The 26,120-nt window shown below is 36.1% G+C and overlaps 15 protein-coding genes across 15 annotated transcripts; 10 read left to right on the forward strand and 5 right to left on the reverse strand.

The window, feature by feature from the left end:
• Positions 1–190: 190 nt before the first annotated feature.
• On the forward strand, positions 191–2,338 carry DPB2 (DNA polymerase epsilon noncatalytic subunit; the record flags this gene model as incomplete). Its single annotated transcript, XM_003674403.1, has 1 exon — positions 191–2,338. One exon carries the CDS (start codon positions 191–193, stop codon positions 2,336–2,338), a length of 2,148 nt encoding a protein of 715 aa, XP_003674451.1.
• Positions 2,339–2,421: 83 nt separating this feature from the next.
• Positions 2,422–3,390, reverse strand: BET2 (Rab geranylgeranyltransferase BET2; the record flags this gene model as incomplete). The annotated part of the gene is made up of 1 exon (XM_003674404.1): positions 2,422–3,390. One exon carries the CDS (start codon positions 3,388–3,390, stop codon positions 2,422–2,424), a length of 969 nt encoding a protein of 322 aa, XP_003674452.1.
• A 156-nt stretch (positions 3,391–3,546) lies between these two features.
• On the forward strand, positions 3,547–4,971 carry PRP4 (U4/U6-U5 snRNP complex subunit PRP4; the record flags this gene model as incomplete). Its single annotated transcript, XM_003674405.1, has 1 exon — positions 3,547–4,971. One exon carries the CDS (start codon positions 3,547–3,549, stop codon positions 4,969–4,971), a length of 1,425 nt encoding a protein of 474 aa, XP_003674453.1.
• A 67-nt stretch (positions 4,972–5,038) lies between these two features.
• HDA3 (Hda3p) lies at positions 5,039–6,970 on the reverse strand (the record flags this gene model as incomplete). Its single annotated transcript, XM_003674406.1, has 1 exon — positions 5,039–6,970. The coding sequence occupies one exon, from the start codon at positions 6,968–6,970 to the stop codon at positions 5,039–5,041; it is 1,932 nt and encodes a 643-aa protein (XP_003674454.1).
• Positions 6,971–7,171: 201 nt separating this feature from the next.
• On the forward strand, positions 7,172–8,218 carry AOS1 (E1 ubiquitin-activating protein AOS1; the record flags this gene model as incomplete). The annotated part of the gene is made up of 1 exon (XM_003674407.1): positions 7,172–8,218. One exon carries the CDS (start codon positions 7,172–7,174, stop codon positions 8,216–8,218), a length of 1,047 nt encoding a protein of 348 aa, XP_003674455.1.
• A 211-nt stretch (positions 8,219–8,429) lies between these two features.
• On the reverse strand, positions 8,430–10,697 carry SEC23 (GTPase-activating protein SEC23; the record flags this gene model as incomplete). The annotated part of the gene is made up of 1 exon (XM_003674408.1): positions 8,430–10,697. The coding sequence occupies one exon, from the start codon at positions 10,695–10,697 to the stop codon at positions 8,430–8,432; it is 2,268 nt and encodes a 755-aa protein (XP_003674456.1).
• A 244-nt stretch (positions 10,698–10,941) lies between these two features.
• GAB1 (GPI-anchor transamidase subunit GAB1) lies at positions 10,942–12,126 on the forward strand (the record flags this gene model as incomplete). Its single annotated transcript, XM_003674409.1, has 1 exon — positions 10,942–12,126. The coding sequence occupies one exon, from the start codon at positions 10,942–10,944 to the stop codon at positions 12,124–12,126; it is 1,185 nt and encodes a 394-aa protein (XP_003674457.1).
• Positions 12,127–12,551: 425 nt separating this feature from the next.
• SMX3 (mRNA splicing protein SMX3) lies at positions 12,552–12,776 on the forward strand (the record flags this gene model as incomplete). Its single annotated transcript, XM_003674410.1, has 1 exon — positions 12,552–12,776. One exon carries the CDS (start codon positions 12,552–12,554, stop codon positions 12,774–12,776), a length of 225 nt encoding a protein of 74 aa, XP_003674458.1.
• Positions 12,777–13,396: 620 nt separating this feature from the next.
• On the forward strand, positions 13,397–14,194 carry DPM1 (dolichyl-phosphate beta-D-mannosyltransferase; the record flags this gene model as incomplete). The annotated part of the gene is made up of 1 exon (XM_003674411.1): positions 13,397–14,194. One exon carries the CDS (start codon positions 13,397–13,399, stop codon positions 14,192–14,194), a length of 798 nt encoding a protein of 265 aa, XP_003674459.1.
• A 263-nt stretch (positions 14,195–14,457) lies between these two features.
• Positions 14,458–14,829, forward strand: MED11 (Med11p; the record flags this gene model as incomplete). The annotated part of the gene is made up of 1 exon (XM_003674412.1): positions 14,458–14,829. One exon carries the CDS (start codon positions 14,458–14,460, stop codon positions 14,827–14,829), a length of 372 nt encoding a protein of 123 aa, XP_003674460.1.
• A 556-nt stretch (positions 14,830–15,385) lies between these two features.
• Positions 15,386–19,951, forward strand: GDB1 (bifunctional 4-alpha-glucanotransferase/amylo-alpha-1,6-glucosidase; the record flags this gene model as incomplete). The annotated part of the gene is made up of 1 exon (XM_003674413.1): positions 15,386–19,951. One exon carries the CDS (start codon positions 15,386–15,388, stop codon positions 19,949–19,951), a length of 4,566 nt encoding a protein of 1,521 aa, XP_003674461.1.
• A 518-nt stretch (positions 19,952–20,469) lies between these two features.
• Positions 20,470–22,476, forward strand: ATG13 (serine/threonine protein kinase regulatory subunit ATG13; the record flags this gene model as incomplete). Its single annotated transcript, XM_003674414.1, has 1 exon — positions 20,470–22,476. One exon carries the CDS (start codon positions 20,470–20,472, stop codon positions 22,474–22,476), a length of 2,007 nt encoding a protein of 668 aa, XP_003674462.1.
• A 365-nt stretch (positions 22,477–22,841) lies between these two features.
• On the reverse strand, positions 22,842–24,143 carry PZF1 (Pzf1p; the record flags this gene model as incomplete). Its single annotated transcript, XM_003674415.1, has 1 exon — positions 22,842–24,143. The coding sequence occupies one exon, from the start codon at positions 24,141–24,143 to the stop codon at positions 22,842–22,844; it is 1,302 nt and encodes a 433-aa protein (XP_003674463.1).
• A 480-nt stretch (positions 24,144–24,623) lies between these two features.
• Positions 24,624–25,195, forward strand: RPO26 (DNA-directed RNA polymerase core subunit RPO26; the record flags this gene model as incomplete). The annotated part of the gene is made up of 2 exons (XM_003674416.1): positions 24,624–24,643; positions 24,742–25,195. 2 exons carry the CDS (start codon positions 24,624–24,626, stop codon positions 25,193–25,195), a joined length of 474 nt encoding a protein of 157 aa, XP_003674464.1.
• A 264-nt stretch (positions 25,196–25,459) lies between these two features.
• Positions 25,460–26,026, reverse strand: MLC2 (Mlc2p; the record flags this gene model as incomplete). The annotated part of the gene is made up of 1 exon (XM_003674417.1): positions 25,460–26,026. One exon carries the CDS (start codon positions 26,024–26,026, stop codon positions 25,460–25,462), a length of 567 nt encoding a protein of 188 aa, XP_003674465.1.
• Between the last annotated feature and the right edge of the window lie 94 nt (positions 26,027–26,120).

Genomic DNA, 26,120 nt, shown 5'->3' on the forward strand with positions numbered 1-26,120 from the left:
ATGAAAGTAGTGTTGAGTTGTTGAAAGATCAACCTGAAAATGAATAAACAAATAAACACGAAACTTAAGCATTAACGCGTCTGAAAAATTTATCCCGAGTAAACACTTGATATGGAACTTTTATATGTTGTCGTTAAAAATATAAGAATATAGTCATCAGTATATCAGGAGCAAGAGGTTATACTGCATCATGTTCACCTCTGGGAAAGTACTTCCTGTAAAAATTCAACCCCCTCTCTTAAGACCATTGGCTTATAGAGTCCTGTCGAAGAAATATGGTCTAAGTATTAAATCTGATGGCTTATCTGCATTGGCTGAATTTGTCGGCAATACAATGGGATCTGATTGGAAAAGAAGTCCTGAAACATTAAATTTTTTGGAATTGTTTGCATCTGTTTGGAAACAACAGGAGCGGGGATTGTTCGTGGATAAAGCTGGTGTGTTGGAAGTCGTATGCGAGTTAAAAGAACGTGAAAAGACTAACATCCAGGAATCAACGCAACAGAGGGATAACAATAAGGGTACTAATGATTATAGCAGAAAAGGTAAGACTCTTGACAACTTTCTTACGGGAGCTGCAAATAACAATAATCTCGAGGAGAATGAAAGTTTGAACTCGGACACCTCTGATCTAATGCTTCCACATAATTCTTCCCTGTCTCCAATACCACTAAATGAGAGTGATTTACCAATGGATCTTGAAAATGATGAACTTCCTGAAAATAATACTCATTCGCAACAGCAACAACAGCAATTGAATTGGAAGGATTATTTTAAAGTTATTAACGTATCTGAGCAACAAAAATTTACTTACAATGCCAATAAGATGCAATTCCAATTTTGTCCAATAAACACAAATACGTCAGTTATTAAACTACCAACAACCCAAACAAATGTCACAATTTTCCCTACTAGATACTATTTAATCAGGGATAGAGTTATGAGAAATGAAAACTTTCAAAATGATGATACCTTTAATCCTCTATCATCAATGATGCATTTAAAAGAGGAACTACAAGAATCGGGTGGAAATGTAAATATTACCTCTTTTATGTCTATAACACCAATTAAAAATCTACTAGGCCGCGATGGTATGAACTTTTTACTATTAGGGCTATTAAAGAAAAATACAAGAGGTAATTGGGCCTTAGAAGATCCTTCTGGGAGCATTGAAATTGAAATATCCCAAACTATCCCAACTAAAGGGCTGTATTATGTTCCGGGCTGCATTGTATTGGCAGAAGGAATCTATTTTTCAGTGGGAAATAAGTTCCACGTTACCTCAATGACTCATCCACCAGGTGAAAGGAGGGAGACGACACTAGAAGCTATCGGTAACTTGGATTTATTGGGTGTTCACGGTGCATCAAATGAAAATTATATTGCTAGATTAGATAATGATTTGAAGATCAGATTACATTTCTTAGAGAAAGAGTTAGAAGATCATAGATTTGTCATCTTAGGAGGTGATTTGTTTTTAGACGAACTGGCAACTTTGGAGGCATTGAAAAAAACATTTACAAAGTTAGAAGAAGATCCTCCAACATTACTTATTTTCCAAGGTTCATTTACCTCTGTACCTGTTCATGCATCTATGACAAGTAGAAATGTCAGTGCGACTACTCAATATAAAAATAACTTCGATACTTTGGCGGGCTTATTATCAACCTTTGAAAATATCATTAACGGATCGACATTAATCTTTATACCCGGTCCTAATGATCCTTGGAGCTCAATGGTATCTCTCGGTGCAACTGGTATTTTCCCTCAAAAACCAATCCCCACATACTTTACACAAAAAATGAATAGAGTTTGTAAGCATATTATTTGGGGTTCCAATCCAACAAGAATTGCATATTTGTCTCAAGAAGTCGTTATTTCAAGAGATAATCTAGTGGAAAGATTCAAGAGAAATAGTGTAATTTTTCCAACCGTGGAGGAAACTAGAGAACAACGACTACAAGAAGTAGAAGAAAGACTACAGAATATATCGATTGATGAGACTGTTTCGATTGATGAGTTGGTTAAGGACAAAGACCAGAAAAACTTAAAAGTACAAGAAACCAGAAAAATTGTCAAGACGATATTGGATCAAGGACACCTTTCACCATTCACTACAAATATACGCCCTCTCTTTTGGGATTTGGATTATTCCTTAACTTTATATCCGATACCAACTACCCTTATCATGTGTGATACATCAGCACCTCAATTTGACCTAACATACAATGGTTGTAAATCAATCAACCCAGGTCGATTTATTATAAAGAGGCGTGCTAGATATCTGGAATATAAACCGTCACAGAAAACAGTCGTTCAACAGGAAGTATACTTTTAGATAATTCTCCATATGCATTATTTAATTACATCAGCATCATAATTACATAAAGGCCACTAATCATTATTAATCTTATTATAGTTTCAATATGGATATTTTTTGAATTTTGACGTGACCTCACATGGCATACAATAAACAGGATCAATAGGATTCAAATTTTCGAAGCCCATTAAACTCAATCCTGTGATTCCAAACAATGTATGGAACACATCCACTTCATTATCTGGTCTATCACTTATCCCACCTCTCTTAGTATCTTGGCTCGATAATATAAAATGTCTTAACTTCTTATAGTCAATCCAGTTTAACTTGTTAATAATTGCTAGGGATGACAAAACCCACCAACTATAACATACATCTGGTAACTTGCTTGGTCGGCCATTAAGTCCACCTTCAGGAAGTTGCCTTTCGCAAAGCCACCAGCCAATTTTATCAATTTGACTCTTTGATAATTTATTCACTTTACCAACCACAGCCAATGCACCAAGACAGGTAAAGGCTTGAGCAGCGTGGGATTCTGATCCAGGTGATAGCCCAAATCCACCATCAAAATTATAACACTTAAGGATGTAATCAACTGCGGGATCTACTATTTCTGGTGTCAATCTTCCTAAAATAGATAACGAACTTAATGCTGTATAAATAAATCGTGTGTCAACCTCACCAAATCTGTCTCCTTGGAATGATCCATCTTCTAGCTGGTTCTTCTTAATGAATTCAACGCATTTTTCAATTTGCTCTTCAGTTAACGCATCCAAAGAATTATAAATAGATAGTATTTGAATGCCTGACAATGTAGTCAAAAGATGAGCATCATGTCTTGGAAAGGGACTAAACCCACCAGTACTTTTCACCCAACATGACAAGACAAAATTAACAATGTCTTCTTTCTTAAAAGTGTCTTTAGCATCTAAAATGCACAATGCCGTAAGCCCCCAATAGACGCCGTTCAGACGCAGATGCTCAGACAACCAGTACTCCAGATCTCCTTGCTTAGCATCTAAGGATTTAATATATTCGATATGCTTCTCTTTTAGAAATTCCATTGGCATATGATGGGCAATTGTACGTCTGAATTCCTTCGTTATTTATATGCATGATTGATTGTGTGTTAACACGAATAAAATAGAACGACTATATTTTCCATTATTCTCGATAAACAAAAATGAGAGGAAAGAAGATCAGAGAAGACGACGGTACAAGATATAATGGGAGCTAGGAGAGTTAACTTGGAAGATATAGATGTTGATATTGACTACACCGTTGCTGGTCAGGAAGAAAATGTTGGCACCGCCCTAAGAAGATTGGAATTCCAACGACAACAGAGATTGCAACTGGTACCCACCGATGATCTCGAGGTCCGTACTGTGTTAGGTTTGCTAAACGAACCAGAAGAAACTCTCAACGAGGATAAATTTAGTCGAAGAGAACGACTAGCAGAATTACTATTCAATAACGAAGAACATTTGAATACTTACAAGAATTCAAGTCTTTATCATGGGCATAGTAACCCAGATCCTATCAGCAGCACAGATGGAAGTAAAATAGAGGAAGAAGATGAAGATTTCTATACCCCTGCTACTGCTAAATTGATAGAAGCAAGAAAATTTATCCTGCCTTACTCTATTGATAGATCCATGAAACGTCTTCAATCAATGAAGGAAAGGGCATTAAACTTTGACATAGGAAAAGAGATAAACACAAGGAGACAACTCAACCAACATTTGGAAAAAATGCAGTTGGTAGGTTCACAGATCGTATCTATAAGGCCAATATCGAAGGTCTGTTTAATGTCGGATAATGCCTTATGTGCCACGGGAAGTTGGGCTGGAGATATTAAAATTTTGGATACCAAAACATTAGATGTAATCTCTGGTATTGAGAATGGTCACGATGGGAAAATTGGTGGTCTTGCTTGGAACAGTACAAATACACATCTGGTTTCAGGTGCTGACGATTGCCTGGTTAAAATACATTCTTTTGATCCTGATGTAAAGATAATAAAGGAGTTGACGGCGTTGCAGGGTCATACTGGACGTGTAGTAAATGTAGATTTCCATCCTTCTGGACGATTCGTTGCTAGTGCTTCATTTGATATGACCTGGAGGTTGTGGGATATAGAAAGTGAAACTGAATTACAATTTCAAGAAGGTCATGGTAAAGAAGTTTATTCCTTGTCATTTCAAAATGATGGCGCCCTTCTTTGTAGCGGTGGGCTTGATAATGCTGCAATAGTATGGGACGTTAGAACTGGAAAATCAATTATGAACCTACAAGGTCATGCAAAACCTATATATTCAGTGGATTGGTCACCTGACGGCTATCATATTGCAACCGGTGGTGGAGATGGGGTTATAAATATATGGGATATAAGAAAAACGACGGAAACTACCAGACTTCTTGCACATAATAATATCGTTACTGGAGTACGCTTCCAGAAATCTACTGGTCATTGCTTGGTGTCGTGCGGTTATGACAAGCAGATCCGTATATACAGTTCTGATAACTGGATTCAAGTAAAAACATTGGAAGGACATACAGATAAGATTCTAGATGTGGATATCTCCGAAGATGCTCAATTAATTGTTAGCAGCGGTTGGGATCGATCGTTGAAGTTGTGGAAACAAGAGTAGTACTAACATAACATATACTAGAGCTATTTAATATCGTCTACTAGGAAAATAATAACTTGCATCAATTCTATTTATTATGTCTTCTACTTAAACCCTGATTGTTATTACCTGTTCGCACTCGATGCGTCGGTAGTTTGCCTAATCTAGTCAGTAGTTCGGATAACTCTGATTTTAAATTTTGATACTCAATTTTTTGGATTTCGATGTTCTCTTCAAAAGCAGTGATATTACTTAGCACATCAACCTTTTGGGTGCCAGTCGCTTCTAACAATGCTTGAAGTGAGGTTTCCACTTCTGCGCTCCCTTCTTGAACCTTCTCAATTTCTTGTGCAGTCTCCTTTAGAGACACAGATACCTTCTCTATTTCCTTACGCATATATTCATTTTCAGTGTCTCTTGAGCTATTAAGACGTTCCTCCCTCTCTATATCCTCCTGTAAGGTTCTTGATTTACTAAATAAAACTTTCATATCAAGTAGCTTCCCTTCCTTATTCGCCAGTGTCTCTAGATATTTTACAATATTCAGATTTAATTGCTGTGTCTTTTCGTACTTTTCAAGATTTGCAAGTTCCATATCTTTAATCTTATTAGTATCGTCTGTAATATTTTTGTTGGAAACTTCTAACTTTTCTGAGACTTTCACCTTCTCAGCTTGGTAAAAGATAACATGGTCCCCCTCAACTGGATCTAACTCTTGAAAATCCATTAGTTCTTTTATTTGAGCATCATTTTCGTCATATGCTTCTCCGATAGATTGCAAAAGCTTATGTGTGATAATTCCACTTGATAAATGGTAGTCTAGATCAGAAGATTCATTTCCGGTACTAATACCTGTTAATTGTGACATATCTTGTTTTAATGGGTTGGTTGAATAATCATTTTTTAATCTTTTTGATATGTAGAACGACGTTTTCTTGACACTGTCAGTGGCGCCATGATCTAGTTTAGGACGTCCACGTTTTTTGGCTTGGAACGCCTCTTCAAGCTTATTTTCTCTTTTACTATAATGCACTTCAGTAAGTAATGATCTCTCCACATCCATAGAGTTATAATTTTTGATCGGATAAATATCTGGCAGTGGCCAAGGAATACTGGGATTCTCCAACCAATCCAAAAGATAAGTCAGCTTTTGAGCATAAATGGGCCGTAGATCGGGAGGTAATGTACCTACTCTATCCCTAAGAACCACCACTGCGGCCGTTATCTTTTCTAAATATTGACGGCTCGTTGGCTGAAATTGTTTCCCAAAAAAAAGTTTACAATGATCAATAGAATTAATAGTTATTAATCTCACAATTGGGGGTCGATCATCAATCTTCCTTTTATTCCTGCAATGTTTTAATATTTTTTGCATGTCTTCTTTAGTTTTGTCAAAAGTATTATCAAGGCATATTAACATGTCAAACTGGTTTGGGCCTTTGATTGGAAATTTTGAGACATCCCAGTCATCCGAGGGAAAGAGATGACAACTACATGAGTAATTCCTTACTTTGTTTTTTGTCTTTATAGATTGGCCATCATATCTTTTGATATTTACTTTATTGCCTAATAATAACGCTTCCAACAAATCCATGGTCCGACCAGCTTTACAAACAATAGCCGTATTAGTCTCATATTCTTGCACAAGGTTAATAAGATCTCTTAAAATAGCAAACTTCCCACTTGTATCGGCCAAATTTAAGGGAATATCCTTTGTAATAAGCGATTTAGGCATAAAATGATTAATCAATAAATATGGATGTGTGGAAACGTATTCACTATTTTGACACATCGTTCTCATAGATTCCAACACAACATCCTCCTTATAATCCTGAGTTTCAAAATATCTCAAGATATCTGAATAATGTAAGGAAACTATCTGATCGGTAAGTTCTTTTTGATAAAGACACATTGTTGTGGGGAGCCAATAATCACCAGAGGTGTTTCCTGTAACGCCTAATGTTCTAGCGTCGGCGATTGAGGGTATTGGTTTAGTGTCCAATATTTTTAGTAAATCCATAATTAATACGCCGGGCTCACTGGGGGTTTGACCTTGATATTTTAGCTTGATAGAGTGTCTTTCCTCAGTTGGTCAACACTCGAAATAGTTGTTTTAAGAACGACTACGTTCTTGCAGATTGAAAAAAAATATAGGAATTGGCGATAGAGACAGGAACTGACGCCAAAAGACAAGAACACCAAATCAACAATACAAGTAACAATGTCTGCCAATCATGCTACCAACGGTACTGTCAAGTTGAGTGAAGAGGAGATTGCCCTTTATGACAGACAAATCCGATTATGGGGGCTTGAAGCTCAAACCAATATGCGTTCCGCCAAAGTTTTGCTGATAAATTTAGGATCCATTGGGACTGAAATAACGAAGAACATTGTTTTAAGTGGGATCGGTCACTTGAACATATTGGATAATCATATTGTAACTGAGGAAGACCTGGGTTGCCAATTCCTCCTGGGTAAAGAAGATGTGGGTAAGAACAGGCTTGATGCCACCAAAACAAGAATCCAAGAATTTAACCCAAGAGTGAATTTGAGTTTCGATAAAGCTAATATAGAGGACATGGATGCCTCTTACTTCAAGAAGTTTGATTTAGTGATAGGTACTGAATTGAACACTAGAGAGGCAATTACCCTTAACACGATGACTAGGCAACTAAATATTCCTTTGTATTTAGCAGGATCCAACGGGTTATTTGCCTACATATTCGTTGATCTTATCCAATTTGATGCTGAAGATGAGAAGCTGAGAAGCATAAAGGCTACAGAACCTGGGAAAATATCTCAAAATAGAGAAATCATAAGCATAGATGAACGCATTAGTGAAGATGACGATAAAATTGTTTACGAAAGGATTAAAACCAGAAATTTGTACAAACCATTCCAAAATATGTTAGATGATGCTACTCTAAATGGGAAATTGACTCACAGACAATTAAAGAGAGTGTCTAATGCTCTTCCCTTGACGTTGGCTTCCTTTTTGTCATCGTTTGATGATTCTTCGAAAGAAACTTTCGAAACTCAAACGAGAAATATGTGCCTGAAATTAGGTTTACCTATTGAGACAATTTCTACGCAATATACAGAGCAATTTATCAGACAAAGGAATGTAGAATTTGCACCCGTTGCTGCTGTTATAGGGGGTGCTCTAGCTCAAGATGTGATTAACATTCTAGGAAAAAAGCAGTCCCCTCTCAACAATTTCATTATCTTCGATGGGATAACATTAGAGATGAGAATCTTTGAGCTTTAAATACACTATGTATGAACAAGAATTGTATTGTATTGTAATCAATATACACATTAATCAGTAGCAATATAAATATCTACCATTTTATATATATATTAATACATGTACCATCGTCATATTTTCTCATTCAAATCTTTACTTTACGTGACTTAGTATGTAGTTAGCCGCCACTCAATATTTATATCGTCTTATATATATCATTTTTATATAACCCTTAAGCTTGACCGCGTACAGAAACATTTTGTAAGTGAGCCATGAAGCTTTGTAAAGAAACATCATCAGTAAAGACCACTGTAGCGCTAATATTACTTTGATCTTGATAACTATCAGATGGATTCAACTTAGAGAGTAAGAATCTTGCTTGGGATCCACCAGCTTCGGTGTCAATGAACCTTGGTAATGGGAATCTATCAATCAATAAATCAACAGCTTCCTTCTTTGGTTCTTCCAATAGATTTTTAAAGTCCACATACTCTGGATCATCTTGATAACCTGCTTTTCTCCACTGGGCAATTTGTTCACCGTGGTAAATTAAAATATAGAAGAATGTATCTAACAATAAAATTGTATTTGGTCTCACAGAGATAGAATCCAACAATACTGGTTTAGGATCTTCTTCCATAGAGAATGAAGTCAAGGTTGGTTGAATCATAATTAAAGAATTCATTGTATCTTCTCTAGTGAAAATATGTCTGTAGAATGCAGTTTCATCAGGTGAATTGTTAAAGACACTTAAGAATTGAGATCTTCTTAAATAGTAGGTAAATTGTGGATATAGATTGAAGTTTGGCTGTAATCTAAATGAAAGTGGATCGTCTTTATTGTATTCACCGTATTTTTGACACAATTTAATTAAAGTTCTGTCAATCCACCTAATGACGTCTGCAACCTCAGAAGTTTCAGCTCTGTAAACAGCAATTCTTGCCATTAAGACTGCAGCAGCTTCTTGATCAAAAGATTCTGCAATACCTTGACTACCAAATGGTAATAATTGATTAGCAACCGTGGTGACTCTTGTACGAGTTGTCCCGGAAGAATGTTCATATGTGGTAATAAATTGTGTGAATGCTAGATGTGCCTTCTCATTAGCTAGTGCAGGTGCTGAAGTCCCTGATATTTCGAAAAAAACTGCATAGGAATGATGTGGTGAAATAGATGCCATTTTCCAGCTTGATGTTCCACCCATACCAATTTCGGAGTCACTAACATTAATGGCATCTTTCTGCTTAATTGGAGTGGCATGACCAATTAAACCTTGTAGTTTCAATTCTTTACTTGTCTTCACGGACATATTTGCATTGAACGCCATGGTTAAGTAACCGTCAGCATCCTTTTCGAATAACTTCAAGTAAGATTTCTTGAAAATTGAAGTGGAAAAGGAATCTGTCAATAATAAAACACCTCCAGTAGCATCAGTTAATTGTTTCATTTCAGACATACCAATTTGATCATAACATCCAGCAAAAATATCCACAGTATGGCCATTTTCAGCGACTCTTTCGGCAACATGATTATAGAACTTACATGCCTTCTTATAATGAGAAGCACGGTCACTATCAATATCGTGATGAGATCTCAATGGATCCTTCAATTCAGGATTGACGACCAAACCTGGTGCCAAAGTACCTGGACCGGATGAAAACATAATTATTCTTCCTGCACATTGCTTGAAACAGCCTTGCATTAACAAGGAAGCAATATTTACCGCTGACCCAGTAGCTCTTAGTGGTCTATTCCCTGCAGGGATAGACCATCTATCTGGGGTTAAATTTTCAATGAATTGGTTCAATTTGAATTCAAAATTTTCTAAAGGTAAGAAAAATCTTCTCAATGAATATGGAGAAATAACTGCTGCTTGTGGGCTCATTGTATTGATTGTTTTTTGTCCAGTCAACATTTCGGTTAACTGATCCATTTGATACTCCCTATCACCTCTAAAGACATTACATCTATTGATTGTTTCACAAGATAAATCATGCAATTGAACGACATTACCATAAGTAATAACACCAACTAATGCATTTGGTGGCAATAATGCCAAGGATGCGATGATGGATTCTTTCAATTGATTCAAATTCTCCTCCTCAGCGGTAACATCGATAACGAAAAAAAATACAGGTGGAACAGTGATGGGTTTGGAAGTAATATATTCAATGGTAGTATGCTGTAATTCGACAGGCATGCTCTCTTGAGTCATGGTAGCATAGGAAGTTGGCAAGTGATTTCTATTCTTACAAATCGAACAACACCAAACGTTGTGCCTTGGATCAATCGTACAATATGGATTCAAAACAGCCTTACATTGGGCACCACCACAAACAATCGGGTTGTACACGACCGGAGCCACTGTTTCCAATTCTTTCAAAGGTGTATATAAACAACCGACTGGAACAACGTTCTTAGCTGCATCAGTTCTTGTGGAGGGGAACACGTTCCAAGAGAAACGGACCCCGTTAAGATCTTCGTTAGTTTCAAAATCCATTGGGTGCGTTGAGGAGCTGCTTACTGACTGACGTGCGACAATGTTCTCATATGTTTTGCCATTAAACTTTGATTGATCGATTTGTTTAACGGATTGTTTGTTGTTTTGCCACCGTGGACAGAAACCAGAAACGACGTGCGGGTAACATGCAAAATATAATGGTAATAACAATGGTTATAGATATGGAAAGCTCTTATCCAACACATAATCGAAAGAATTGAAGAGTTCGATTGCCATACAGAGTATGGGTGCATTAAACAAAGAAAGTTATGTTGTTTTGGGTTGCATAGGGATTCGTCTCTTTGTTTCGTTGCTATTCCCTTCGTTGCAGCATCAACTGGATCAAGCCGTGGAGTTCTCCACCCCAATGACCTCTTTTAAGTCGTTATACGAGGGTATCTACCTTCTAAAGAACCATATTCAAGTGTACGACGGAGGTGTGGTACATCACCCTGTGTTATTGGTATGGTTCTTCTCACAAATCCCATCCGAATTTCTCATAGATTTGCTTTATGCATTTATCGATGGGATAATTGGGTACCAATTGATACAAATAACAAAATATCTAAGGAAATGTACTATTCCATGTTGGGTTGTCGGGGCTGTGTATGCATTAAACCCTTTGGTTTTGCTATCATGTGTGAGTAGATCTTCTATAATATTCACTAACCTCTTTATTTCGTCGGCACTTCTGTATGTGTTACAGGGAAATATCTTAATAACAGCTGCCTGTATTGCCATTGCTGGATACTTATCCGTGTACCCAACATTACTATTGATTCCATTATTAAATATGGTTAGGACAACAAACAGAAAGGTGTTGACCCTTGTAATCAGTCTGTTAACTTGGCAAATACTATTATTATTGAGTTACAATGTGAATGGGCATGACTGGAATTTTTTGAGTGCCACATACGGCGAACTAATAACTTTTGGGAAAGTATTCCCCAATTTAGGCTTATGGTGGTATTTTTTCGTTGAAATGTTTGATGCTTTCATCCCATTTTTCAAAGCAGTCTTTAACCTCTTTTTATTCAGTTTTATCATTCCCCTAACTTTAAGGTTCCACAAACAATCACTATATGCATTTGTCTTATGTATTGGGTGGATTGTATTAATGAAACCATATCCAACGTTAGGTGATAGTGGGTTCTTCTTATCATTCATTCCATTTTTTAGTCCTGTGTTTGGGTATTTAAGATACCCCATATTTTCATCCTTATTATTGCTACATGGTATATTATTGTCCCCAATTTTTTACCATTTATGGATTGATCTTGGTTCAGGAAATAGTAATTTCTTTTATGCCATTTCATTAGTGTATGCTCTCGGGCTAGCTTCCATATTGGCCGACTTAACTTGGGCATTATTAAGATACGAGTACGATGATGGAAAACCAAATTATAAGACTAAACTAACTCAAATATAGAATATATATAAAGTAGTAGATAAGAGTAATAAAATCTCCATCTGAGCTGCGTATTTAAAACATTTAGTGAGAAAAACAATACATGTTTATAAACATATTTATTTGTTTATCCATCGATATCGCGGATTCATTTTTTTGTTAGCGAAATTTTAATTTGCAAGTGAAAAGTATCTTAATAGTTATTTAAATGAAGTGAATATTCTATAACACGGCAAACAGAATCAACAGGATAGAATAAAATGTCAGAAGTATGTTTTAATTGAGATGAAAGTTGAGAGACCGACAGCCGACAAGCCACATTGCTAATGTTTCTTGCCTGACTGTCTTTCCATTTTTCCATCACTGATCCTTCCAATACTAACTCTCCTTTTATCATCATAAAGTTCACACCAATTAACCCTAAACCATATCTTCGTCAATTGGTAATGAAACCTGTAGTGGTAACGCTGAAGTTCAATAGGACCCAGTACAAAGGAACGCTCGTGTCAACAGATAATTACTTCAATGTTCAATTAAGTAACGCCGAGGAAATAGTTGCTGGGGAACATAAGGGGAAAGTAGGTGATATATTTATCAGATGTAATAATGTTTTGTGGATTGGTGAAGATCTAGATAAGAAAGCCTCCGAAGAAAAAGGAGAAACCGATTAGTTCGAAACCCCTCTATATTTGTTCAGGAAATTGAACAAATCATAGCGAATGAATGGATGGATGGATTCAGATGACAACTCCTACCCCAGCCAGGACTCAATCTTTGATGGTACAATATGATTTCTAACCAGTGTACACTGGTAACTTGAATAAAGGTGTATGCCAGTTCAACTACTAGTTAACCTACACGCTATATATTTATAGAAGCACTTACCTATACTATACCTTAAATAAAGTAAAGTAATCTTTTTTGAATGTGAACTGGTTTGTGGGTACTTCTACCTTTCGTAGAATATTTGCTTACAATTAAATGAATTGCTCCCACGATTGAAATAATGAATAGAAGCATCCTAGAAAAGAAAGTATCTTTACCGTCAATAAACAAAAGTTACACCTTCAGCCCTCTACATTTGGTTAACACAAACATTTGCCCAGAGTTTAAAAAAAGGTTATTCAATATTTGCTGTCGTCTGCCAATTTATTATCGTTCACCGCGGCAATGAAATTTATCTTCAAACAAACAAAACACGTAACGTTAACGTGAACAATTTCATTTACTAACGTTCAAAACAACTTGGCGCCTGTAAAAGATCATCAATTGAAAAAGTCCACCTTATACAATGGCTATCATCAATTCTGTTATTGTTCCTGCATACAAGGAAAAATTGAATATCAAACCATTGACTACCAGATTATTTGCAGCCTTGGGCAATGATGCTTCTAAGACCACTGAGTTAATTTTCGTTGATGATAACTCTCAAGATGGTTCTGTTGAAGAAGTGGAAGCTTTGCAAAAGCAAGGCTATAATGTTAAGATTATTGTTAGAACTACTGAACGTGGTCTTTCCTCAGCCGTCATGAGAGGTTTCCATGATGCTGAAGGTGAATATTTACTGTGTATGGATGCTGATTTACAACACCCTCCTGAAAGTGTTCCAGACATGTTTGACAATTTGAGAAACCACCCATTTGTTCTAGGTACTAGATATGCGCCAGGTGTTGGTATTGACAAGGACTGGCCTTTGTATCGAAGAGTCATCTCTTCCACTGCTAGAATGATGGCCAGACCACTAACAACTGCTTCTGACCCAATGAGTGGGTTCTTTGGTTTACAAAAGAAATACTTATTGGATCCATCTGCAAAGGACATCGATACCCAAGGTTTCAAAATTGCATTAGAATTATTAGCCAAATTACCATTACCTGCTGATCAACCAATTGGTGAAATTCCATTTTCCTTTGGTGTCAGAACTGAAGGTGAATCCAAATTGTCTGGTAAGGTCATCGTCCAATATTTGGAACAATTAAGAGAATTATATGTTTACAAATTTGGCGCTAACAATTTGTTGTTGTTTTTAGCCTTTTGGATTATCTTGGCATTATATGTTGTTTATCAATTATTCTGTCTTGTCTTTTAAGAAAATTATTTTATGTATTGATGTCAGTAACGTATAACAATTCCTGGTAACTATAATTAATAGTAATAAATATTGATAATCGTTTCTAATTAGCAAATCTTTTCTTTATTTAATGATGGCGTTCAGATTTTTTTGTTTAGTAATTCATACAGAGAAAAAAAAATTAACGATAATTGACAGCTAGCTTTTGTTCAATTCACTAAGATAAACACCAACAAAGAAGCGAACACTAACTAGTACATCCCTCAATAGCAAACGATATAATGCCACAACCAGAATACATTCAAGAAAGACTACAAAATTTAGAAGATATCGACATTAAAGTTTGTAAGATGTTGCATGAAGCATCTCAAATTGTCTTCACATTTGGTGAGTTGAAAAGAGGCAATACGACTCTGAAACCACAATTTGAATCCCACGTGAGCACCTTTTATACAGACCTTGAGACCGTTCATAATTCTTTAAGGAATGAAGTGAAATTATTGGATGAAAATATTGGAACGAGATTATTACCAATAACGAATGTCAATAAGAAGGCTGTGGGACAAGACGATGAAAAACTGATAGAGCAGATTGCATTGTTGAAGAAAGTTTTGAACGATCAATCTAATGACCAAAAAGTGGTAAATCTATAAGACGAATCGAATGTCAGAGGGACCAACAGTTCGTTGATGATTTACCCGTTATTCTTCGAATACAGAAAGAGGGACATACGAATAGAAGTCATTAAATGTTTTTACGGATCCATAAACCCGACAATATTATATGACTTTTATCAATCATACCAACCAAGCTTCTCTTTTCCATCAAGCAACCAACTTTATAATTATCTTTAGATTTTTTTCAAGTCTCATGATCCTTCCATCCCATCCGCAAATACACGACAACTGGCACATACGTGTGGGACTGTAAGGATCAAGAACCATATAGTCTATACTAGACGTGATATGTGTCATTGCAATACTGTCATACTATAAAACACTCGGTTACGTAATATGCGTTCTGGGGGTCCACCCAGACACCATTGCTCCCCCCCTAATTCCTCGATGGACTGACCAATATAAGAACAAAAATGTTTCAACAGTGCAAGTTGGTCTATCTGAGTTAAGAAACCAAGAATCTGTCATTCCTCGAGATATATCTATCGCTTTATTTTGAGAGTGTCATTTAAGAAACAGAAAAATATATTAGATGTCCTTAAAAAGATCTTTACTTTTAAGGCTTACAGACACAGGTGAACCGATTACAAGTTGCTCTTATGGGCCCGGTGTTCTTACTCTACCCTCATTGCCCCTTTCAGAACTTGATGAAGAAGGTACTCCCTTATATACAGTCAAATTATTAATTGCTGCTGGGTCTCCTGTGGCAAGAGATGGTTTAGTCTGGACAAATTGTCCTCCTAATAAGGAAACTCCATTCAAGAGAGATAAATTCTATAAGAAAATTATTAAGTCAAGCTTCCATCATGATGATACCATTGATTTGGATGTCTTCAATCCAGGTTCATATTGTTTCTATCTTTCCTTTAGAAATTCTGAAGAACAATTGGAAACTACAAGAAAATTTTATTTCTTGGCATTACCTAACTTGACTCTAAATGGGAAAACTTTACAATTGAATTCAATCGCTATGCAAAGTGTAGTTTCTAAATGGATGGGTAAAGACTGGGACAAGGTCTTTAAAAAGATTGCAGACAAGGAATACAATATGATTCATTTTACACCCTTACAAGTAAGAGGTGAATCTAATTCTCCTTATTCCTTGGCTGATCATTTAGCATTTGATCCTGAATTCTTCAGCTCTCCCGAAGATGTCAAGAAAATGATACAACACATACATAAGGATTATAATATGTTGTCCATGACTGATATGGTCTTTAACCATACTGCCAATAATTCTGCATGGTTGTTGGATCATCCAGAAGCAGGTTACAATCAATATACTGCACCTCATTTGAGAGCTGCCATTGAATTAGATGAAACTCTTTTGAAATTTAGTGACAATCTGAAGAATTGGGGTTGTCCAACTGATTTAAAAACAGTGGATGATTTATTCAAGGTGATGGATGGGATTAAAATTCACGTTCTTGGTGTATTAAAATTATGGGAATACTATGTTGTTAATGTCGATGATGCTCTTAAGGAAATTGAAGACAATTGGGACAAAGCAGCTCTTTGGGATGGTCCTTCCTTAGATGATGTGAAAGATGATCTGAATAAAATCGCTAACTTTGTTCGTGCTCATGCAACAAGAGAAAATTTTGGTGTTTTGGCAGGGAGAAAATCAAATCAAGTGGATCCCAAGAAATTTAATGAGATATTGAAAACTCTATATGGTAATGACCTTAATGAAAACACTTTGGAAAAGGCTCACCAAATTTTGGATTCTATAAACTTACCGTTATACAAGGAATACGACGATGATGTCAATGAGATTTTAGAACAACTATTTAATCGTATTAAATATTTGAGAATTGAAGAGGATGGTCCAAAACAAGGTCCTATTACAAAAGAAAAACCACTAAGTGAGCCTTACTTTACCCGTTTTACGGGCAAAGATGGTAAGAAGTATGCATTAGCAAATAATGGTTGGATTTGGAATGGCAACCCATTAGTAGATTTTGCGTCATCCAAGTCTAAAACGTACCTACGTAGAGAAGTCATTGTTTGGGGTGACTGTGTCAAATTAAGATATGGTAAAGGACCAGAAGATTCTCCATATTTATGGAAGAGAATGGCTGAATATGTGGAAATGAATGCAGCAATCTTTGATGGTTTTAGAATAGACAATTGTCATTCAACTCCTCTTCATGTGGGTGAATATTATTTAGACTTAGCAAGAAAGGTCAATCCAAATCTTTATGTTGTCGCTGAATTATTCACTGGTTCAGAAGCTACAGATTGTTTATTTGTTGAAAGATTGGGTGTCTCTTCTTTAATCAGAGAAGCAATGCAGGCTTGGTCAGAGGAAGAATTATCCAGATTAGTACACAAGCATGGTGGAAGACCAATCGGTTCATACAAGTTTGTACCTATGGATGATTTCCCATTCCCTGCTGATATACCATTAGATGAAGAATACTGTATGATTAATCCAGAGGATAATGCCCTTAGATGCGTTTCAGAAATTATGATACCAAAAATTTTAACTGCAACACCTCCTCATGCTTTGTTTATGGATTGTACTCATGATAATGAAACTCCTTTCCAAAAGAGAACCGTAGAGGATACGTTACCAAATGCAGCACTTGTTTCTTTATGCTCCTCTGCTATTGGATCAGTATATGGTTATGATGAGATTTTCCCATATCTACTAGAACTAGTCACAGAAACCAGAACTTATGACACTAAAGAATGTAATGGTATTGGTAAAGTTAAATCATTATTGAACGAAATAAGAGAAGATATTGGTTCAAAAACTAAAGATATCGAAGATTGTGAAATGCATGTTCACCATGAAGGACAATATATCACGTTTCATCGTACTGATGTTAAATCAGGTGCAGGTTATTATTTGATTGCAAGAACCAAATTTTATGACGCCGGTGAGCAAAAGCTTCCACCAGTAATTCTTAACGATTCACAATGTAAATTGAAGTTTGCGTATTCCTTAGAAAAGGTCGGTGATGTACCTAATTCAAAGGAATTTATTAAAGGAATTCCCACGAAACTAAGAGAATTAACTGATTTTGAGGTTAAATATGATAAAAATTCGAGAAGTTCCACAATTATTGTTCCCGAAGACTTCCCACAAGGTTCAATTGCAGTTTTTGAAACCCAACAGAATGGTGTAGACACATGGTTGGATCATTTCTTGAGAAGTGGTGCTCTAAGTGCTACGAGAAACGTCACTTTGGAATCATTAAATTGCATATTATATCGTGCCGAATCTGAAGAACTTGAATCTAGTGCAGGTAAGAATGGAGCCTATGATATTCCTGACTTCGGGAAGTTGGTGTACTGTGGGTTACAGGGTTGGATTACCATCCTTCAAGATATTGTTTTCAATAACGACTTGGCACATCCTTTAAGTGCAAATCTTCGTAATGGTCATTGGGCATTAGATTATACAGTGGATAGGCTAGACCTTTATAAGGACCAACCCGGTGTTGAAGATATTCAAGAATGGTTGCGTAGTAGGTTCGATAAGATCAAGAAATTGCCATACTATTTGACCCCAAGTTATTTCGCTCTTATTATTGGTGTCCTATATGGATGTTGTCGTTTAAGAGCAATGCAATTAATGTCGGAAAACATTGGTAAATCTACTGTTTTTGTTCAGAGTTTGGCCATGACCTCAATTCAAATGGTTTCCAAGATGAAATCTACTTCTATTTTACCATTTGAAAATGTTCCAGCAATGGCTGCGGGCCTTCCTCATTTCAGTACTGATTATATGAGATGTTGGGGTAGGGATGTGTTTATTTCCTTAAGAGGGTTATTATTGACTACTGGTAGGTTTGACCAAGCTAAAAGTCACATTTTAGCGTTTGCAAAAACTTTAAAACATGGTTTGATTCCTAATTTGTTGGATGCTGGTAGAAACCCTAGATATAATGCTCGTGATGCAGCATGGTTCTTTACTCAATCCATTCAAGATTATGCAACTATTGTTCCAAATGGTACAGATATTTTGAAGGAAGAAATTACTAGAAGATTTCCAAAGGACGATACATATGTTGCTTTGGACGATTCTAGAGCATTTAGCGAAACTAGTTCACTTGAAGATATTCTTTATGAAATCTTGAGTCGTCATGCGAGAGGCATTAAATATAGAGAAGCCAATGCTGGTCCCAACTTGGATAGAGTCATGACTGACAAGGGATTTGATGTGGAAGTTCATGTTGATTGGTCAACTGGGTTAATACACGGTGGCTCACCATACAACTGTGGGACATGGATGGATAAGATGGGTGAGAGTGAAAAGGCTCATTCCGTAGGTGTCCCAGGTACTCCAAGAGATGGTGCTGCGGTTGAGATCAATGGTTTATTGAAGAGTTGTTTAAGATTTGTGATCGATTTGAATAAGCAAGGGAAATTTAAATACACTGACGTGGTTAAACAGGATGGTGAGAAAATATCGTTAGAAGCTTGGAATGACTTGCTTCAAGAAAATTTTGAAAAGAAATTCTACGTTCCAAAAGATCCTGCTCAAGATAAGTTTTATGATATTCTTCCTAACGTCGTTAACAGGAGAGGTATTTACAAAGATCTTTACAAGTCTAGTAAGCCATATGAAGACTATCAATTAAGACCTAATTTTGCTATTGCCATGACCGTTGCTCCAGAATTATTCACACCTGAATATGCTACATTTGCGATTAATATAGCCGATACGGTACTTAAGGGCCCTGTTGGTATGCGTACCCTAGATCCTAGTGATTATAACTATCGTCCATATTATATCAACAGTGAGGATTCTGAAGATTTTGCCACATCCAAGGGTAGAAACTACCATCAAGGTCCTGAATGGGTTTGGTGTTACGGTTACTTCTTAAGAGCATTTCACTATTTCAATTTCCATACTAATATCCGTTGCCAAAATGAACCAAAGGATAAACCATCCTCATATCTTTACCAACAATTATATAACAGATTGGCAGGTCACAGAGAATGGCTAAAAAATAGTGAATGGCGTGGCTTGACAGAGCTAACTAATAAGGATGGAGAAATTTGTAACGATTCTAGTCCAACACAGGCATGGAGTTCAGGATGTCTCTTAGATGTTTTCTATGATCTTTGGAGTGCCTATGAATGAGGATATCTGCCTCTTTTTGAATGTACATTACGATAAAAAATATCCTAGAAGTTGATAACCACTTAATCTTTAATAATCTATCTATACATGTATAAAATACAACATATGACAACTACTATACCTTTAAAAAATACTGTTTATTATGTAGATAAAAAAAATTACTGTGGCGTCGTTACGCGTCGGTGAATGGCAATTTGCGTAATAAGGATTAATCGACAAACTTGGCGGAAGGTATGACTACAATCTGCGCATCATAGTATTTTTGAAGAACAAAACTAAAGTAGCAGGTATTACAGTTTGTTTGATATTAGTACTGATTATACCCAGATAGTGTTAAGCTTTGCATTTAGCAGTACTGAAAGGTGTGCACATTTCAATAACTACCCTAGGTGATTGGCCTGAAAGCATTACACAGTAAGTTGATTTAATCCAAGAATTGCAGGATACAGATACACAATACTTCAAAACCAAGCAATCAAGCTCACAACTGTCGACTAATTTAATGACAAGAATATAGAATGGTTTCTATTCTATCCGATAAGGACATTTTACAATTAATTGACACATTCTTCCTGAAGTCAACCTGCCTAATATGCTCTTCAAACATAACAGAACAATCTACTTTTCAAAAGATAAATAGATTTGATGATGAATGGTTTAATTCAACCGACACAAATATAGAGTCATTCCCTCCAATTCTAAAGGGATGGTCCAATTACGATGGTAAGCATCCATTACCTGCCTTGGTTATCGAGACATTCCTAGACCTACGTCAACTATCTTCCTCACACACGGTCAGGTTGAAAGATAATGAAGAAAACTCATGGATTGTTTGTAAGGGTGGTAAGAAAACAGAGATTGTCTTGGAACGTTGGCTGATTGAATTAGATGATACTTCACCCACCTTTAAAGCATATAGAGTTTCTGATGAAGAAAAGAATAGCGTTCAAAAGCAATTGGCCCTCTTACTAAGTTATTTGCATACTCTACTACAACTATTACCATCTCACGACTTGTCATTAACTCTCTCCAAACAGGGTTCGACCCGCACCCCCACTCCAGCTGTGGATATAGGGGCCAGAATTCTTGATGGTTCCAAACCAATCCTCTCTAAAGGAAGAATTGGATTAAGTAAACTGATCATTAGCACTTATTCAAACGTTGTTAATGAAACGAATATATCGCCTCATTTAGAACAACGAAAGATAACACCTGTATGGACAAAATTTGGATTACTGAGGGTTTCTGTATCATATAGGCGTGATTGCCAGTTTGAAATTAGAGACTCCGATGATAATACAATCAATAAGAAACAGCCGGAAACGATTACTAAGGAATCAATGTCGCTTTCTCCACGGACCAAGGAACATCTAGGTATTTCTCCTGCAACGCAAACCCTACAAAGAAGACGGCTATCAACATCGAAACCAATTCAACCATTTAAAGTCGGATCAGTTAGTAATGCCAACAGTAGAAATCCATCAAATTCATCGATGATTGGAATACCACAAGCACATAGACCAAGTATTAGCTCAATTACTGGGGCTCCGCAAATTCCAACTACGCATATAGAAAGTACGAGTATTGAAAGTGGATCCCGATTTTCTTCGTCCTTTGGTAGGTTACGTAGACATTCTAGTTTGAAGTCCAATGAAAATCCTTTATTAAATGCTACGAAGAAGGTACCTGATACATCATCTGAGGAATTGTTAGATTTTGTTAAATTGCTTGATCAGAAACCTCAGCTGAAAATAAAAAAAGTAAATAGTAATAATGGACAAATCTCAAGTTCTTTAATAAAATTCCAGAATCTAAAACCTAGTAATGATTTGCTGAGTGAAGATCTTTCAATGAGCTATTCCATGGAACCAAATCAAATATCACACAGTCGAAGGTCAGGATCGCATTCACCACGCCCTTCATTTTCACCAGGAATACATAATAAAGTTTCACCAAGTTATACATTTTTCAAAGGTAGTTCCAGCGCAGTAAATAGTAGGCGGAACTCACTAGATAAGGGGCGACAGCCCAGTATTCTTCCTCCAATTTATGGTGGGGAGAGTATGTCTAGGCAAGATTTCACTAAAGAAACCTCATCCAGTGCTAGTAGTACGGCAAGTGGCGGAAGCTTCCGTGATGATGAATTATTGTCTACAAATGTAAAATCGAAGGATATAATAGGACAGAATTCCTACAAGTATCATACATCATTATCTCCCAAATCCATTGAAAGTGTGATGGGCTTGCATACGAGAAATAGGTTTCAATTTCAACAGCCACATCATTTTTCTCAACCAACCATTGCAACAGCACCAGCCCATGCTATAATACATAAACCTAAAATCCATTCAACTGAAATGCTGAATAGGGAAAGCAATATAATCGATGAACTACACGATTATGAGACTAATGGAAAGCCAAGGATAGATGAACCAAACGCACAAGATGGTGGCAGGAATGCTGATAATACGGATGAGGATGATCTTGTATTTTTTATGAGCGATATGAACCTCCCAAATCAATAAAGCATCGATATCAAAAGTCCAAAAGAATATGTCCAGATTTAAGGGACTCCTTCAATTAATTTCAGAGTTTAACCCAAATCCATATGTTCATAGCTGAAGAAATATATATGTGTATAAATATACATACGTACACACATAACAACTAAAATCATCACAGTTTGCATCCTAACTATAATTGTTTGTTTTCGGGGTTGAATCGCAATAATTCCTTGATACATAAAATCTATTAACCAAATATCGTACATATATATCCTTAAAATACCAAAACCGGTTTAGAATTATAAAATATTACGTATTACACCTACCCCATGTTTTTTATTGACCTTTTATGTGAATTATTTTCACAGGCCTACCCTTTTCACCGCCTAATTTCGGTCGTCCTCCATTTTTCTGGTTTCAGCATCTTTCTTTTCCTGACTTTCATCACTATTCTCAACTTCTGTTTTTTCTTCTAGTATCTTCATTTTTAGTTGATGAATTTTGTGTTTCTCAATATGCTTCTTATAACGCTCTTCAAGTTTAAAAGTCCTCGAACAATTTAAGAATGGACATCGAAATTTCCTACCGACAGTATTTAGCAATAGGTTCATACTTGATTTTCCATCCTCGATGTAATGTTGAATATTAACTTCTGACCGTATTGAATCAATATCATTCAATTTTCTTCTTTTACTTCTTGTCATCATCCCATATCCATCTTTCGAATCGAATGAGACTAGATTATCATTTGTATCCATATCGATATTTAGATGCTTATTTGTGCTGTTTAGCAAATCAATAGGAATATCCTTTTCGTGGTGTTTATCCCTATAATGATTCAGTAATTCTGACTTTTTGGGAAACGATACAAACGTGTCAGCATCTTCAGCACAGATTGTGCATTTCCAATTTTTAATCACTAGATCTTCATCATGAACACTCATATGCATCTTCAACCCGTTTTCACCAACACACAACTTATCACAAATGCTACATTTCAGTTTTGGATGGTCCATTTTTACATGAGATTGATATAGAGTCCACGTTCTAAAACTTCGATGACAGTTTGCAAAAGTACATTGGTATGGCGTCTTCACATCGGGATTATGGTGTTTGGCAATATGATTTTGCAGACGATATGGTCTTTGAAACTTTTTTCCACAATGTTTACAGGTTAATTTCTCCAAATGGAAGCTTAATATATGAGACCGTAGTTGTGGATGCTTATAATATGCTTCATCACAGTTTTCATATGGACACTTAAATGATTTGGTATGCGTAACTTCATGCCTTTTTAATTGTTGTCTTGTCGTGACACCTTTTCCGCAATGCAAACAACAGAAAGGTTTAGAATCTGAGTGGGATATTAAATGTCTTTCTAAGTGGGTCTTTCTAGAAAATTGCTTATCGCATTGCTCACATTTGAAAGGCTTGATACCTTGGTGAAAAGTGAGTTGATGTTCTGATAATAATGATGGTCTTGTGAATGCTTTAGTACACCCACTATAATCACAAAAATAGTTCTTAGGTCGCGAAGATGTGGAAGAAATGGAACTATGTGAGGAATCGATGCTGGATAACGACTCTAAACTTTCTGAAGTATTTGATCTTTCCAATGGGATAGTCTGTAAGTGGTCTTTCCATTGGTCCAGTGAATCATGGTCTCCAAGGTTGGATGTTTGGCTCATTCGTTTAATAGAATGGTTAAAGATAACACTGAATGTAACTAATTTTCTCGATATACCTATCGACTTACTATATTACCTTTATTGTCTGCTTTGCCTAGTCATCGAAAAGCCCAAGCGTGAAATATTTCAAGATGTGTTTGAATATAAATAATCGTTCGTTGCGATAAACATTGTGAACAAAACAAAACTTTAAGCAAAGACCCAAAGTTTACAACCACCCAGTAAACAAAATTCTAGCTACCTAAAGCACAATATGACTTTATTTTGTTAAATAAAACTGAATCGCTTACCGCCGGAGTTCTTTGTGTGGATGTGTACTAATAAATAAATTGTGATATTCATTATTACCCAGTACTTTGATTTTCTATTTTGAAAAATTTTCAATATTTGTTTAGTAAATGTTAAGAACATAAGGCTAGCTCCAGCATTTCCATCTCTTTAAAGCTAAGACAAACAAGTTAGTAGCCCCCATCATAGAAGATGTCTGATTACGAAGAAGCGTATGTACCCCTATTAATCGTTTTTTGTCTTTTCTAATTTTATGTGAAACCTCAAACTCAAACTAACATGAAGAACCATTGTTTTTGGTGGAATACAGTTTTAACGAAGGTAATGAAAACTTCGATAACTTTGATGTAGAACATTTCTCCGACGAGGATAATTTTGATACCAACAATGCTAACGAGTTCAAAGATGGAGAAACTAAGGATGCCAATGGGAATACTATTATTACAGGGGGATTAGGTCCCGAACAACACAAAGAGGAACAAATCCAGAGGAGAAAAACGCTTAAGGAAAAGGCTATCCCAAAGGAGGAAAGAACCACCACGCCATACATGACAAAATATGAAAGAGCAAGAATTTTAGGAACAAGAGCCCTACAAATCTCTATGAATGCGCCAGTCTTTGTTGATTTAGAAGGTGAAACTGATCCTTTACGAATCGCTATGAAGGAATTGGCCGAAAAGAAAATTCCTTTGGTCATTAGAAGATACCTACCAGATGGTTCTTTTGAAGATTGGAGCGTAGAAGAACTGATTGTCGATTTATAAACAACCAAGACTAGGTCAGTCAACTTTGGCTTTTATTATCCATTTTATGTGAACTCCAAGTGTTATAGAATGAAATAATACCAAAAGGATTTCTATCATTCGCATGTTGTATATTATTTATTTGTTTATAAAAAGAATAAACAAAACAAAAAATTAACATTTATCAATGTCATACTCCATTTCAGATAAATAGAGAGATGCTGTCGTCGATTGACTAGATGAATATATATATATATAAAGAGAAATAGATCTTTCTCGTAATAATCAATCCATTACTGTATCCAAGAATTGTTTACCTTTGAATATTTTATCTCCAGTTGTCTGTTGATTGGCACTGAACGTCTTGAACACTTTCTCGAATTCTTGTTCAGCATTTTCAAATCCCGCATCCTTTAAATGAGAAATAAGTTCATTCATGCTTACCTCCAGTTCACTTTCTTCATTATTACTCAAAGTTTTTAAACATCGTATAAGTTCTGCCTCTTCAGGAAACTCTCCCATTGTTTCACACATTATGGCTAAGAACTCAGGAAAGCTGATAGTTGCACTGGTTGACTCCTCTGTCTTCCCTAGCATCTTTTTAAGTTCATCTTCAGAAATGGATTTCCCTATATTTTGATGTATCTTGCTTAAATCTTGTTGAGAAATTTCTCCATCACCGTTCCCGTCGATCATTTGGAATGCATCTTTTAATCTAGCAATGTGGTCTTGGGTTAATTGGCTAAATGTGACTGACTGACTATGCTCCATTTTTGTTCCTTCCTTTCTATAAGAGGGTAAGTTTGTTGATTTATTGACTGGATCATGTAGTCTAAACAACATTTGAAGCATGCCAATTATGGATTTGTTTACGATTTCTGGTTCACCATATCCGGGTAATGGACAAAAGAGATTTTAAAGAAGTATAATCAAAAATTAGTAGCTT

Source organism: Naumovozyma castellii, chromosome 1 (genome assembly GCF_000237345.1).
Source record: "Naumovozyma castellii chromosome 1, complete genome".
Lineage (NCBI taxonomy): Eukaryota > Fungi > Ascomycota > Saccharomycetes > Saccharomycetales > Saccharomycetaceae > Naumovozyma > Naumovozyma castellii.